This window comes from Siphateles boraxobius, unplaced genomic scaffold, assembly GCF_051911475.1.
Source record: "Siphateles boraxobius isolate OS27281-9 unplaced genomic scaffold, OSU_SipBor_1 7, whole genome shotgun sequence".
NCBI lineage: Eukaryota > Metazoa > Chordata > Actinopteri > Cypriniformes > Leuciscidae > Siphateles > Siphateles boraxobius.
In genome coordinates, this window is record NW_027509197.1 from 17299271 (window position 1) to 17314280 (window position 15010).

The 15010-nt window shown below is 35.8% G+C and overlaps 1 protein-coding gene across 1 annotated transcript; it reads left to right on the forward strand.

Annotated features, from left to right (window-relative positions):
* Nucleotides 1-5640: 5640 nt before the first annotated feature.
* tnfaip6 (tumor necrosis factor, alpha-induced protein 6) lies at nucleotides 5641-11964 on the forward strand. Its single transcript, XM_077216634.1, has 6 exons — nucleotides 5641-5864; nucleotides 8414-8551; nucleotides 9406-9567; nucleotides 11143-11371; nucleotides 11514-11554; nucleotides 11718-11964. The coding sequence occupies exons 1-6, from the start codon at nucleotides 5765-5767 to the stop codon at nucleotides 11837-11839; spliced, it is 792 nt and encodes a 263-aa protein (XP_077072749.1). The 5' UTR covers nucleotides 5641-5764; the 3' UTR covers nucleotides 11840-11964.
* Nucleotides 11965-15010: the final 3046 nt, after the last annotated feature.

Consider the following 15010-nt stretch of genomic DNA (forward strand, 5'->3'; position numbering starts at 1 on the left):
AGGCCGTGCACCTGAGGGGGTCCTTGGCTGAAGTTTGTTTAGTACCATTTATTTTTCATATTCTCTTATTTTTCCTACTTTTGGTAGGTCAGATCAAATGGGCAGCTTGTTTTTGAGCTTCAAAGGCGTGTGTATGTGTGTGTGTGTGTTTTTACCTGCAGCAAAGAAGATTGGGAGTATAAATCAGCCATTGTGTGTGCATGCTTGGTGACGTGTCTCAGGACAGGACTCATGTTCACTTATAAAGAGCAGCTGTGTTTGCGATGGGGAAAGTGCACATGCCTTTTGAACCTAGTTGAAAACCATTTTCAGTGTTGATTTACTGTGAAACCACATGAGACTATGTCTCTAAGACATCTTAAAGAGTATTTTACCAGGTCTGGTGGGTTGTCTACTATCAATCCAATCAAAGGTATGGAGAAGGGTCTTACATTTAAAATGTTCCTCTGTGCAGACTTTTACACGCAAATACAACTTCTACACACAATCAATTTAAATCTTTCTCCAAATCAAAATCTGGTCACACTTTCATAATTTCCATGTTCTTTTGCCACACAACACAACTATGGCTGACATTTTGAGCTGAGACTTGGGGTTGCAGAAGTACAAATGTGTATGGAGCTCCAGTGGTTCTTCCCTGTTGGGATGTCAACTCTGTGGTTTGCCCATAAATCACATGTTCTCAGAGTTGATGAACTAAATGCTGTTTTCCTCCCAAGCAGTGAGCCAGTATCAACAGCTAGAGCATTCAGACAGAAGTGAAGTCATGTCACTGGGAGAGGACGCAGCTCTGAACACAAGAAGGGAAAGTAGGGTTGTGTGTTTCGGTAACGTCTGAGACTTTAGGAGCTGAACAGCAACAGATGTGACCATGAAGGCCTGATCTTCTGCCCCCTTGTGAAGTGTCTCTCGTTTTACTTTCATTTATTTTTCATTTCGTAAAAAAAAAAAAAAAAAAAAAAAAAAGTGGTCTTAAGAAGTAAAAAACAAAAAAGATTGTAAATATTTAGGTCACTAATTGTAGAAGTGATTTGTGACCATTGTTCATGTAATTTTGAACAGACAGAAGTTCTTCCATTGTAGAACAAGATTCTCATTTTTACAGTTTTTTAGAATTCTTTGATTAATAGACTGTCACTTTTGAGCCAATGCATGCATCCTTACTGAACAGAAGTATTAATTTCTTTCAAAAAACTAAAATAGGCCTAGTAAAAAACATACTTGACAGGTTGATATCTGCATGATGCTGCTTCCAGTTATACTCTCTAAATGTGTCAAACGAGTCTTTCATTTCCTTCAATGTCCTTCATTTCCAGGGAGATGTGATAACTGCCAACATTAATATTTACTGGAATGCAAGGTATGTCCTGCAGCACTGAGGCCTGATACTCATCTAATGAATCTGTGTCTTTGACTCACCAAATGTCTGCGTTCAGTGAAGGAATTTACATCCACTCTGTTTGATTCAGAGTGAAATTGTCGTGAGCCACAGTAAGCTCCTATTCAGCACTGATGATCAATTATTTTTTATGCAAATTATTTTTGTAAACTGAGCCCTACTCACCTTGTGCAGATTCTTAGGCAACATAGGAGCTTTTACATAGGTGCCATTATATTTATCTATAAATAATCACTTGGGTATTTCAGAGACTTTTGTCTTTATGCTTTATGAGAAGAACTCAATATTGCGACAGAAACTTTTGACTCTCTCTTTTCCAGCACTATAGACACAGTTGCTCCTTTGCCTTACCAAGATTAAAGAAAATAGTCCAACGGCCTGGTACAACGTGCACTCAGGCCCTTAAGAGCAGCCAGAAAAATGGAGCGCAACTGGAAAACAAAACTAGTTTTTTTGGCCTTTCATGGAAAGAGAGAACGATTGCACACAGAGAGGCCTTAAAAGCTGCTAGATCTGCTTATTTTTCAAACCTGTTAGAAGAAAATAAACAAAAATTTCCAAAGTCGTTAAATCATCTAAACCGACAACATGTCTGCTAGACCCTATACCGACTAAGTTATTGAAAGAGATGTTCCAGAGGTCATAGATCCTCTTCTTAATATCATTAATTCATCTTTGTCATTAGCCTACATACAAAAAAAAATAAGCTATGCTTAAACCGCTTGTTAAAAAAACGCAACTTGATCCTACATAATTAATCAATTACTGGCCGATCTCAAATCTACCTTTTCTGTCAAAGACACGGCAGTATCTTCACAACTATGTAAACTTGCAACTTGTAAAGTTGCTTTGAAACAGTCCATATGCCTATTGTTAAAAGCACTATATAAACGTAGGTGACTTGACTTGACTAATGACACTACGGTTTTGTAACATAATTGAAAAAAAGAACAAGAAGAAAAAAGACTATTTTACAGAATATGTTCTTAGGGAATAGGGATATTTTGTGCATTTATGGAAGGAAATAGAAGAATTGTGCTGCACTATCCTATAACACCATCTACTGGATGAAGTGTCATAGTGCATGTCCACAGGCCTCAACTTTTATTCTGCTCTTATAAGTGTTCAAATTGTGATAAAGTAAATACTTCATATCTTCTGAAGACATATGTTAGCTATGTTTGGGACATTAATGGTGGCAGATTGTAAGTGAACTATTCAGAGACATAAGTGACTCACATATTTGGAGTGTGTGAGGGAGAATGTGGGCTTGGGTGTATTGGTTGGTGCGTCTTTGTGGTTTCTACCATGGTATAGACTTAAGCAGGATGTTGTGTCATGGAATTATGAAATTCTGTTTCTATATTCCAGAAAGGTTTAGATCAGAGACAATGTGACCTGGAAACCAAGATCAGCTTTGACATAAGTTTATTTGTTCAGTAGTATGTCATTTCTGTGAAGTTCACTAAATAAGCAGATGGTAGTATTCAAGTCGTATCCAGCTGGTCTTTTTTTTTCTTCTTCTTTTTTTACCTCCTATCCTCTTTAAGTAAAGAATTACGACCTCATACTAAAGACAAGCACAGTAAACTGTTAATCTGGAAGCAATTAAGTAGGGCAAGTTAAAGGTACTGTATATTGTTTGATGAAATGATCTAATTGATTGATCTAATAATGTCTTCACTAGCCTCATAACAAAGTATGGCACACAAGCCAAAATTAATATCATAAATATTGTTTTTATCCCATCATTGAAACAGATAAATGTCCAGAGTTCCCAGCTGAGCTTTTCTTTGGCAGTTTTCATGTCTTTCGGTGGGTGTAGGCCTTTTACAGACTCACAAATTAGAAATGGCCTGTATTAAACCACAAAATGAGCTGGACAGTGTTACAGTATGGCATGAAATCATGAAAGGGGGGAACCATTTTAATTTCATACTGTAGGCAGGCCTGTGAAACAGTCTTCTTAAATATAAGTTGGAGTACAACTGTACAGACAGATGTTATTTTGATGAAATCTGCTAGCAATTACTCTTGAATGTCTATGTTGCAAAAAAACAAAACAAAAAAACATTTATACAAGACGACAAAAAAACGTGAAAACAAATTATCTGATGGTACACATGTATCCGGGCCAGTCTGTTTCTGCTGTTTCATTTTATTCAGAGTTTTATCCCATGCAGAGACCTCAGTGATGTAATTTTACATTTAAAATAAATAAAAAAATATAAGTATTTATTTATTTATATAAATAAATAAATAAATATAAATAAATAAATATAACACTTAAAGCTGCAGTAGGGAGTTTTGAGAAAGCGTTGACTTAGCCTGAAAATTTGAACAAGCACAACTTACAGGTTCTTTTACTGTCTATGGTCCCACCCCTTTCCTCTCTGCTGCGCTACAGCCCTCCCTCCACAGCTCCTCCCTCCACAGCTCCTCCCTCCACAGCTCCTCCCCCACAGCTCCTCCCTCCACAGCTCCTCCCTCCACAGCTCCTCCCTCCACAGCTCCTCCCCCACAGCTCCTCCCTCCACAGCTCCTCCCTCCACAGCTCCTCCCTCCACAGCTCCTCCCTCCACAGCTCCTCCCCCACAGCTCCTCCCTCCACAGCTCCTCCCTCCACAGCTCCTCCCTCCACAGCTCCTCCCTCCACAGCTCCTCCCTCCACAGCTCCTCCCTCCACAGCTCCTCCCTCCACAGCTCCTCCCTCCACAGCTCCTCCCTCCACAGCTCCTCCCTCCACAGCTCCTCCCTCCACAGCTCCTCCCCCACAGCTCCTCCCTCCACAGCTCCTCCCCCACAGCGGAGCCTGCCGTCAATGCGCAGGCTAGTAAGCAGAGCCACCGTTGACGGCGGATTATAAACAGTTATGGCACATTCACTAATAGGGACAAAACAGCAACAATAAGCTTTACATTGACTATTGCCTGCCCATACTTTGACAACAAACTTGGTCCTCAAATCATTATGTATTTTGCAATACATGTAACTTTATAACGTTGCACTCTTTCTATAAGATAAGGTTTGCTAGTACATTATTTCAGCAACATGACAAGCCAGTGAATTAGCAGGTTTCAATTGTTGCTTACCACAGTGCGTGACATTTTATCAACATCATGTTATGCTACATGTTAGGCTAGAGTTTTGACACAGAGTCAATGGGCTCTGTCTAATTCTTTCTTTTTCGCTTGTTTATCGTCATTGGTCTTTTTCCTTTTACCTCTTTGTTTTATGAGCAGGTGCCACTCGAGAAATTGGCAGTTTAGGTTGTTTCTCCGCCATTAGCACAGCTGCAGCACACCGGCAATCTTGAGTTTGAACGAAGGTATGGACTGTGCAAGAAAGGGGTGATCAGCGCGTACACGAGCGTGATTGACACTGCTAAGACATTCCTCCTGGCTCTGATTGGTTGTTTCTGACCGGGAGCGGTGTATTTCTGCAAATGACAATAGCACCACAGGGAGGATTTTTTCGCAGATTATCTGTCTCATATTCTACTGTCAGGACATAATGACAGTTTGAACAAATATGTAAAAAATATTTTTTTTTACAAAAGTTACCTACAGCAGCAAATAATATAAATTGTTATTTTGACCTTTTTTTTAGATTTTACATTGTAATGTTTTAAGCATTAAAATATACAAACAAAAAAAGAAAATTAGTTTGTAGTTTATCTGATATTCTATATAAACATAGAAAATACTACATCTTTTCATCAGACTGGAAAGGAAGTGTCTCTATGTCTTGTAGGCCTATAGATTAAAAAATATGAGTTGTCTTAAAGTAAAATCTGAGATATGTTGTGTTACAATGTTTTCAATTAAAGTGTAGCAGTGATTTCACAGGCTCTTGTCATCATTACACACGGGTTTTTAATTTGAATGTTGCTATATATGTGACCAAATCATTCAATAAAAAAGTATTCAAAAAAAGTAACTTGGATTGCAAATATAGCCTATATATTTACAGTGCTGGTCAGAATTATTTGAAATGAAATAGCCTAAATGTTTTTCTCCAAAACACGTTGAGGACAATTATTTGCCCCTTTTTTAAATACTTTTTGCAACCTCCTTTTTCCAAGATAACAGCTCTGAGTCTTCTACTAGCCAATATTTCAAGACCATTCAATTATTTATTATAAAGTAGTAGCCTATAATAGGCTTGTTCTAGTAGTGCATATGGCTCTGCTCTGGGGGTCTTGTCCGATCCAGCCCTCCGCACAATCGTCATCATTACTGAAATCACACGTCAGACCACACCTAACGGAGTCGAGTAGGCAGGAAAACCATTTAAACTCACAACATGATGTGTTTCACATAGTTCATTGGGTGACAGCTGCACTAGCGCTGCGGAGTGAGAGAAATGCGCGTGTTAACCGCTGTATTCGCCGTTATATTTGTCCTGAATGAGACTGAAGCTTGGGGTTACAAGAATGGAATACTGCACAACTCTATCTGGCTGGGTATTTATTTCACTTGTTCTTACTGTTGATTCAAACTGTTATGTAGAATGAGTGATAGGACATGACTTGTCAATATTTTAAAAGTGCGGTTTCTTACCTTCTTTCTTGTTTTCCCCTCATAAACTATGATTTTAAAAAGCAAATATTTCATTTACTGTTCAACAGGGTTTATATGTTCTACTATTATTGTGTGCATTTCGCTTTAGAACCATATGAGAGGCTTATTTATGGCTCTGTTTAGACTGATAGTGCTGCCAGTCTGAAAGACCTTGTAAACACAGGGAAATGTCTTCATTCTGTTACTGTGTACTGCAACTTACCCCAGGGCACATCAAAAACCCTTTCGGTAAGATCCAAGAAACTCACAGATATTTCTCTGTAGATTAGAGACGTTTGTTAAGACACAGGACAGAACAATCTGAATTTGATAGCTATATAGCATATCACTCTTTTCCTATGTAAAACCAACATTTACCAATGTTTTAGTTGTAGACAACTGTGATTTTGGATAAGTAATTAGTGTTTAAATTATGGGGGATATATAGTACGTATACAACTGGAACCACACACACAAAAAAAAGGTTTTGAATATTTGAATTTATAGACGTGTAGGCTAACTTTTCAAGAATTAACTTTACATTTAGTCGGTACTAAATATTAGAAACAGAATTATATTAGCCTTCTTGTTGTGGAAGTACGTCTGAAACTTGGAAGTTGATAATGGTTACCTCAGATGAACCTCATTTCTGCTCTTTAGTGTATATGAAATCAGGTAAATGGTGCTCTGCACTGATCTATAGGCCAATAGACCTTTACCGCCAGAGAAACAAAGCACGCAGCCATCTTTAGAATTTTGCTTGAACTTCCATTTTTTCAGCAGCTCTGTATATTTCTATGGCATCGCTGCCGAAGAGTAATTAGCTGGTGAAGTGGATTTATTTACGAAAGTTATCATGAGCATTGTAATGTTTGAAGCGGATGACAAATGTCAATAGACCGGGAATATTTTAAAAGGAGCGGTTCATTCATAAATCCGTAAGATCTTACCTTCATGCTGTGGAAATACAAATCGGAAGACAGAACACAACGGGAGCAGCGTTGAAAAGGAGCGGGGCAACATAACTTCTATAGATTTATATTATAGACCAATTTGGAGTCAATGTCACGGTTACATCATTTGCAGCTGTGTGCGCATTGTGGTGGCAGAAAAACAGTGGTAAAAAGTGGAGGAAAATGAGCCAAATCCACGGAATAAGAGAAAAATGTATTGTGCCTTTGGATTTCAGAATCGGAATGCAAAAAAAGATCCGATTGGTTGATAGATCCGATGGATCGGTCTTCATATCTATAGAATACCGTCATTGAAGACGCTCTGTGATGCTAAACGCAGACATTCATAGTTGCAAGCCACTGGACTGTTGAAACATGCAATGATTAGATTACCATTAAAGCATGGATTTGATGTAAACATAGATCTACACAATATTCACATGCAGTTCAAGGGCATAATAGCGTTACAGTTACAGCATGAAATAATATTTAAACCTATAACGTTTTATACAGGTAACATTTAAACAACATTTTTAGGCCTATATATCTCACAATTCTGACTTTTTTCTTGCAATTGCGAGTTGATATCTCAATTCTGAAGGGGGAAAAGTCAGAATTGGTGGATATAAGCCTGCAATTCTGTGGGAAAAAGACAGAATATTAAGTTTATATCTTGCAATTCTGATATTTATTCTTAGTATTGTGAAATATAAACTTGGAAATGCGAAAATTGTGAGATATAAACTCGAAATAACCTTTTTATTGTTTTATTGTGTGGCTTCATTTTCTGCCACCAGGTAGGCTCCGCCCACAAAACACATCATCGATGTTTGCAAACACCCAAATGGTCTATAGATCCATTGACTATTAATCTAGTTCATCAGAGCACATATTTCAGTGTGCTCTCACTAACCAGCAGCAGAAGTTGTATCAAATGTTTGAAAACTAATGTTCCTTGTGGTGGTAAAGTGGCTTGACAACTACAGCACATCTGAAAACACTTAGAGCTAAACAAGCTACAGTATCTTGCTACATTCATTATTCAAATGAGTCTCCCATTTTGGGCTTTTCTCAGAGACATGTTTGGAGCTCACTAATGGTTGCAGTCTTCTGAAAACCTGGATGTTTGCTGCCAACAGTAAAATCACTGGCTTATAACTCATTTGAGACGGGATCCAACTTCTTCAAGGTTATGCATGCGTGCTTAAAAACCACTGCAAAATAGCATGATGTTCTGTGAGGTAAAAAGAGGCCACATCTGGTTTAGTAATAGCAACAGAAACTGGATGTACATCATATTTGTCCCTTACATAATCAGGATGTCCTGCACAGTCAAATATATTTTGGGGTAAAACCTTCTAAAATAAATTCCTTGATTTAGTTCTGGTGTAATTTGAGTAGAAAGGCAGAATCATTGTTCTGAGACACTGAACAGACTCACGTGAGTCCTCGAAGCTGATAGTGTTGCCAAATGAGACCCTTCTTCTCTCTCCTTACAGAGCAAGCAGCTGGAGTTTACCACCGCGAATCTCGCAAAGGAAGATATCAGCTGACGTATAAGGAAGCCAAGGCTGTGTGCAAATTTGAGGGGGGGTCTCTTGCTACGTATGATCAACTGGAGGCTGCTCGACAAATTGGTTTGTATCACACTTACAAATCTCACTTGGATCAGATGTCAAAAGAAAAACAGCTAGAGAGGGCCTGGCCATGGCATTAGTTTTGAAAGCTGAGCAAGTCCTGTAACTTGGATCACATTGAATATGTTTTATTGTATAATAGTATATAATCAGAAACTATTTTTAATCTGTCAGCAAGCAGAATGATAATCAACATTCTCACAGTTGGATATATTAAATATATGCACACATCATATAAACAAAGCAATGGACATTCTTTAGTGCCACCCAGTGTTTTGTTTAACTGTAAAAGTCATTGTCATGTGTTGCCTGAGCAGTAACACCTGTTTTCTTGTAAGATGACTCCCTTTTCTTTGCAGTAATAGTAAATTGGATCCAGACTTGAGCTCTGATCAGTAATGACAACATGTTGTGGTTAGTACAGGCCTATGGCACTCTATGCAGGAGGTCTGCTTTGCTTTCTTTTTTTTCATCTCTGTTTTGCAGCTTTCAAATTGTGCCCATGGAGCCCTTTATTCTTCATGCACTTGAAAAAGACTGATTTCCTTCAATTATTAGCTTTGTCATAGAGAACATGTCTCTACAGAATCTGTTTGTGAAATACTGCAGATGCAATAATATGAACATTCAGAAAAATAAATAATAGAAATTTACATTATGTATATTTTTATAATTTTAATGTATTATTTTTAAACATTATTAATCATTGTTAATATTGCATTTGGTCACATTTTATTAATTATTAGTTGAATTTCTAATTAATTGAATTTGAGATCATTTAATATTAATGTAAAAAAAAAAGAAGAAAATTAGAAAGATGTTTTATACTAACAAATATTGTCTTTCTCCCAAAGGGTTCCATGTGTGTGCAGCTGGATGGTTTGACAAAGGACGTGTGGGCTATCCGATTGTTAAAGCTGGCGTTAACTGTGGCTTCGGGAAGGTCGGAATCATTGATTACGGATACCGGCTCAACAAAAGCGAAAAGTGGGATGTCTACTGCTATAACAATGAGTGTGAGTTTCTTTTTTCTCATTTATTTTGCTTAATTTCCAGATTCAGTCATAGTAGGCTTCTTCTTACGTACTAGCAGACAACATGTTGTCTGTATGCTAAATACGCAAAGAAAAACTTTTCCAGTACATTATTGTTGTGTAAACGTACCCGGAGATTGTACTGAATGCCAGCTTGTTTTAGTTTTTTTGTCCAAGATAATGATTTATTAAGTCCATTTGTTATATAAACAAGTAAATGCTTCTAACCACAGGTCAAGAGCTGTCGTACCAACTTTGTGATGCTGTTTGCGAATGTTTGTTTAAACTATGGTTTTGGGAAATAGAAATGATTGGGAAATGATAACTATGGAACTTGCGACCATAGTTGGCTAACAATGATTTTGGGAAACACCCTTAACTGGGACTGAAATGTAGTCATTAGCGTGGTAATAAGGTATAAATCTCCATAGGTTAAAGACCCTTTCTTTATATCATTTTTCAGACTTTCATTGGTCTCTAAACTATAAGGGTGGGATAAATTGTGGTCTAGACAAAGACAACCATGACTAAACATTTTGGGGAAAGGGTGATGGCTGTTTTATGGCACACGATGACAGATGGAAAGTGAATCGCAGCACAGGACATTATTCATATGAGTTACATTTCTTGTAAAATGCTCGCTTGTTTTCTCTGGCTGTTTTTTTGTTTGTTTTGTTTTTGAGTGTGTGAATATGGAAGAGTCTAATGTAAAATGTTTCTCACTGTGAGTAATCTAAACGAAGCCCCGTGAAAGTTTTACAAGGTTTAGTAATGTTTTACCAGAGACCCAGCTGAGTTTGTGACTGGCTCTTTTTCTCCTGATTTATCATAATGAGGCAGTGAAAGAAATTCTCCCTATGGAGAGCTTGAGTCAGCAGTGATCTCAAAGAGAAGTCAGAGAGTAAATGGTTACCACGCACTTTCAGGTTGAGATGTCCTGTCAAATGTCCTTTTAGACATGGCATTCTAAGTAAGCTCCCAATTGATCATATAAATAGTCATTACACCTGACTGTCATCTCATCTGATGAAACACACACACACATGTTTGTTTTCATGTTTTATGGGAACTATCCATAACCCTACCTTTAAACCTACCCATCCCATAAAAATTTCTGCATTTTTACATTTTCAATAAACTTCCCTCAGTATTTATAAGCTGTTTTCTTCATGGGGACCAAGGATTTTGGATATTAGTGGGGATATTTTGTCCCAATAATGTAGTGAATACCTGAAACAGACACACACACACACAATACTTGAAACGTTTTTGAATAATGATTTGACAAAGCATTGCCTGAAAGTTTCATTTACATATTTAGATAGATGATTAATGCAATACAAGACAAACATGATGGGTTGGCTTATTTAATAGATAAATAAATAAACAAATTTATAATAAATTAATACAAATGTATAGTCTAAATTTAGTCTGTATCCAGTATGTACCCCTTTATATTTTTATTTTATTGATATTTATTTATTTATTCATTTGATTTTTCATTGATTAATATTTATTTATATATTAATTTGTACACCTGTTGTACTGACTTTGCAGCAAAGGAGTGTGGAGGAGTGCACACAGATCAGGAGAAGGTTTTAGATTCTCCTGGTTATCCAGAAGACTACCAGGATGAGCAGATTTGCTACTGGCACATTCGTGTGCGCTACGGCCAGAGAATACGCCTGCAATTCCTAGACTTTGACGTTGAGGAGGACACAGCTTGCCTCAGTGATTATCTGGAAATTTATGACAGCTATGATGATGTTTCAGGCTTTGTTGGCAGGTAAATAATAATTGTTTATGTTTGATTCACTATAGGCCATAGGCCTTTAAGTTACATTTGCTGAGAGTTAACAATTTATCAAAAAATTAATTTATTAAATTAAATCCAAAAATAATATAATAAATGTGTCTATTCTGGATAGATACTGTGGGGATGAACTTCCGGAGGACTTCATAAGTACAGGTCTGTTGTTGTAGTCAGTTTAAGTTAAAAAGTTCTTCTCTTGCATTCAGTGTGAATGCATTTATTATTAGGCCTACTTATTTTTTTTAATTCATGCTTCTTTTTGGTTAATGAAATAGAGATCAGAGATGGCATCTTTGTTTATGTGTTGTCTCTTGCTCAGGAAACGTCATGACTCTGAAGTTCCTCTCTGATTCCTCTGTGACGGCTGGAGGGTTTCAGCTACAGTACATCGCTGTGAACTCCTCTCAGGAGTTTTATGCTGTTAAATACACCACTGTTTAATACACCAATCACACTTCTTTTTACAAGTGTATATATATATATATATATATATTGCTTCTTTAACCACAGTGCAATATTAAAGCTAATAAAGATCACAAATGTAGGTGTATGGGCATGTGCACATTTCAAAATTGTATTTAATGTTTTACAGTGTTTTAATGTGAACAACATTTAACCAAAATAATTAAATTGACATCTCTTGGCTTTAATACAAATGAACCCATTGGAAATATAAGGTTTAAAGACATGATGTGCATATTTTTGTGTGAAGTGCATTATTTCCTTTTAAAATAATCTGGTAAATTCATGACATAAATCACTTTATTCTATAAAACCTATTTTGTTTGAATTCATTTTTACTACATTTAAAAAATACTTATTATTTTCCAAAACATAGTTTTGTTATTATGAAAACCCTCAAAATGTCAGGTGGTGCAACTGTCCGAACAAATGAACATACTAAAACTATTTAAAATTGTGTCTTAATGATAAAAACAATTAAAACGTCATACTATGGCATCATTTTAGTTTTGAAACCTTTCATATAAACAAATTTGATAAATACCAGTAGTTTTAAAGCCGTTGAGATAATTGAAAAACTTTTAAAAAATATATAAAATATATTTATATTCTCAAATGTGGCTAGGGAATAACCCATAAACAGAGGTGGAAAGAGTACTAAAATATTTTACTCAAGTAAAAGTACTATTACTTCAATGAAATTTTAATTAAGTACAAGTCAAATTACAGGTCTAAAAATCTACTCAAGTAAAAGTAAAAATTAGCTCATTTAAAATTTACTCGGAGTAAAAGTTACTGGGTTTCTTTTTTAACTGCGGGGGAGGGGTGGGGGACTCTCCCAGGTTGTAGATTTTCACAGCATGATAACCATCTCATGTTATCATGGTTTACAGTATTAATCAATTATTAAATAAATAAACTGTATTATTAAATTATGGTTGTTATTATTATCATCATCAGATAAAATGACAGTTAAATTTATTATTTTTTTATTTTTAGAATGATTGAATGACATTAGAATGACTTGAAACCATTTGGTTTGTTTTGTTTATTAAAATTCAACAAAACTTGTCTAATCAACTAAATTCAATAATTGATAATGAATTAGATTAACAACTTATTTTTTAGCATTAATAATTTATTAAAATGTTTAAGAATACTAAATAGAGTCCCATTAAATGTATTTTATTCAGAAAATTATTTATTTCTTTTTATGATTAAATACAAATATATTATCAAAAACAGTAGTAATCAAATGAAAATTTTAACTTCTATCCTTTCATTTTTGGGGGAAGTGCTGCAAAACAGATTTACTAAATTCAATTATGGACAAAAAATATTCCTTAAATAATATTCAAATAAATTGTCTTATTTTTATTCTGAGACGTGCGTTCTATTGTAGGCCTACAGGCTACAATAACATATTTATTTCATAATTTCTACTAGTTAAACCGAACTTTTATTTTGACGGGTTGTTAGTGAAGACCTTTTCCAGAGTGTATTTGACCATGTTTTTTCTCAAATAAAATGATGAAAATGCTGATTAGGCGTTCTGTTAAAGCAGCTCTGGAAATGTTCATGTATTCATGTCCTTGTATTGTTTGTGAGATGCTGAAAACAACATGAGTGAGTAGTCTATGTAAGTTAGTAGACGAAGTGGCTCAGCTCATTCCCACAGAGACTCGCAGGTCAAGCAGATTATATATTTATGTCTTTTTGCTCAGCTCTACTTTTTATTTACTTGGATGTATTTATCCATCCTAAGTTTGCGTCTTTTACGTGACATCTACGTTATACTGTAAATTCAATTTGCTAGACTGTTTTCCGGGATTCCCTCAGCATCTAAATAAAAACGTGATATACCTTTATCCGCAGGGAGGGATGGTGTTCTGTGTGCTTCCTGCTTTTGCAGCCACTTTGCGTCCACATTTTTTGCAAATTGTTTATCTATCCTCAAGGACAACCACGCGTTTTTTCTACATCCAAATATTTCCCATACTGACAATGGTTTACTTTCGACGACGTCGCATCACTTTTTTTCTTTTGCACATTTGTTCTCCCGACCTCGAAGTAGTTTCCGGAGCGCGATTTTTCCATAGACAGTAAAATAAATGATTCCTCCGCCCCTTGTATTATTATTATTATTATTATTATTATTATTATTATTATTATTTTCTCAGTAACGGATATGATTTAAATGTAATGGAGTACAATACCTCAATCAAAAAGTAAAATTACAGATTTTAAAAACTACTTAAAAAAGTAGAAGTAGGCCTACACAAAAAACTACTCAATTACACAACGCGAGTAAATGTAAATCGTTACTTTCCACCTCTGCCCATAAAGTGCCTGAAGTTGAAGAAACATTTGTGTAGGCTCTTTAGGATTATTTCTTCTGAAATTAGGGCTATGACAAAGATGATTGCTTTAACAAACATTTTATTTGGGACAGTTTACCCCAAAATGAAAATCCTGTCATCATTTACTCACCTGTATGTTGTTCCAAACATGACTTTCTTTTTCTGTGTAACAACTTTTTTTAGTGTTTTTGTGTGTGTGTGTGTGTGTGTGTGTGTGTGTGTGTGTGTGTGTGTGTGTGTGTGTGTGTGTGTGTGTGTGTGTGTGTGTGTGTGTGTTTGTGTGTGTGTACATGTAATAATAAGTATATAAGTTGGTAATCAAAGCATTTTTTGCATGTTGGTTTACCAACATTCTTCATAATATCTTCTATACCTACATAAAGTTATACAGGTTTAGAACGCATAAGGAAGAGAAAATTATGACATAATTTGATTTCTTTTGAGGCAGAAGTTGTTACTGAAGACACTCTTCGTAGCAATTCTGCTCAATACAACATAACTTGCATAACTACTAATAAAAAAAAAACAGAATTTGCAAATATAAAGTTTTTGAACACTGCAGCGAATAACTGATGGAAAAAAATGTTGAACGAGAACTTAAGAGTGCATATACAATTCTTGATTTTTCTTCAGAGTAAGAATTATGATGCAGGTTACACTTGGCCTAAGCTATATATTTTACCTTATTTAGTATTTCCCTCCATCAGAGAATTGAGGTAAGGTATATGCCTTTAAATGTAACGTTACATTTGCAAACTATAATGTTAGGTGAGCAATATTACTCATAATA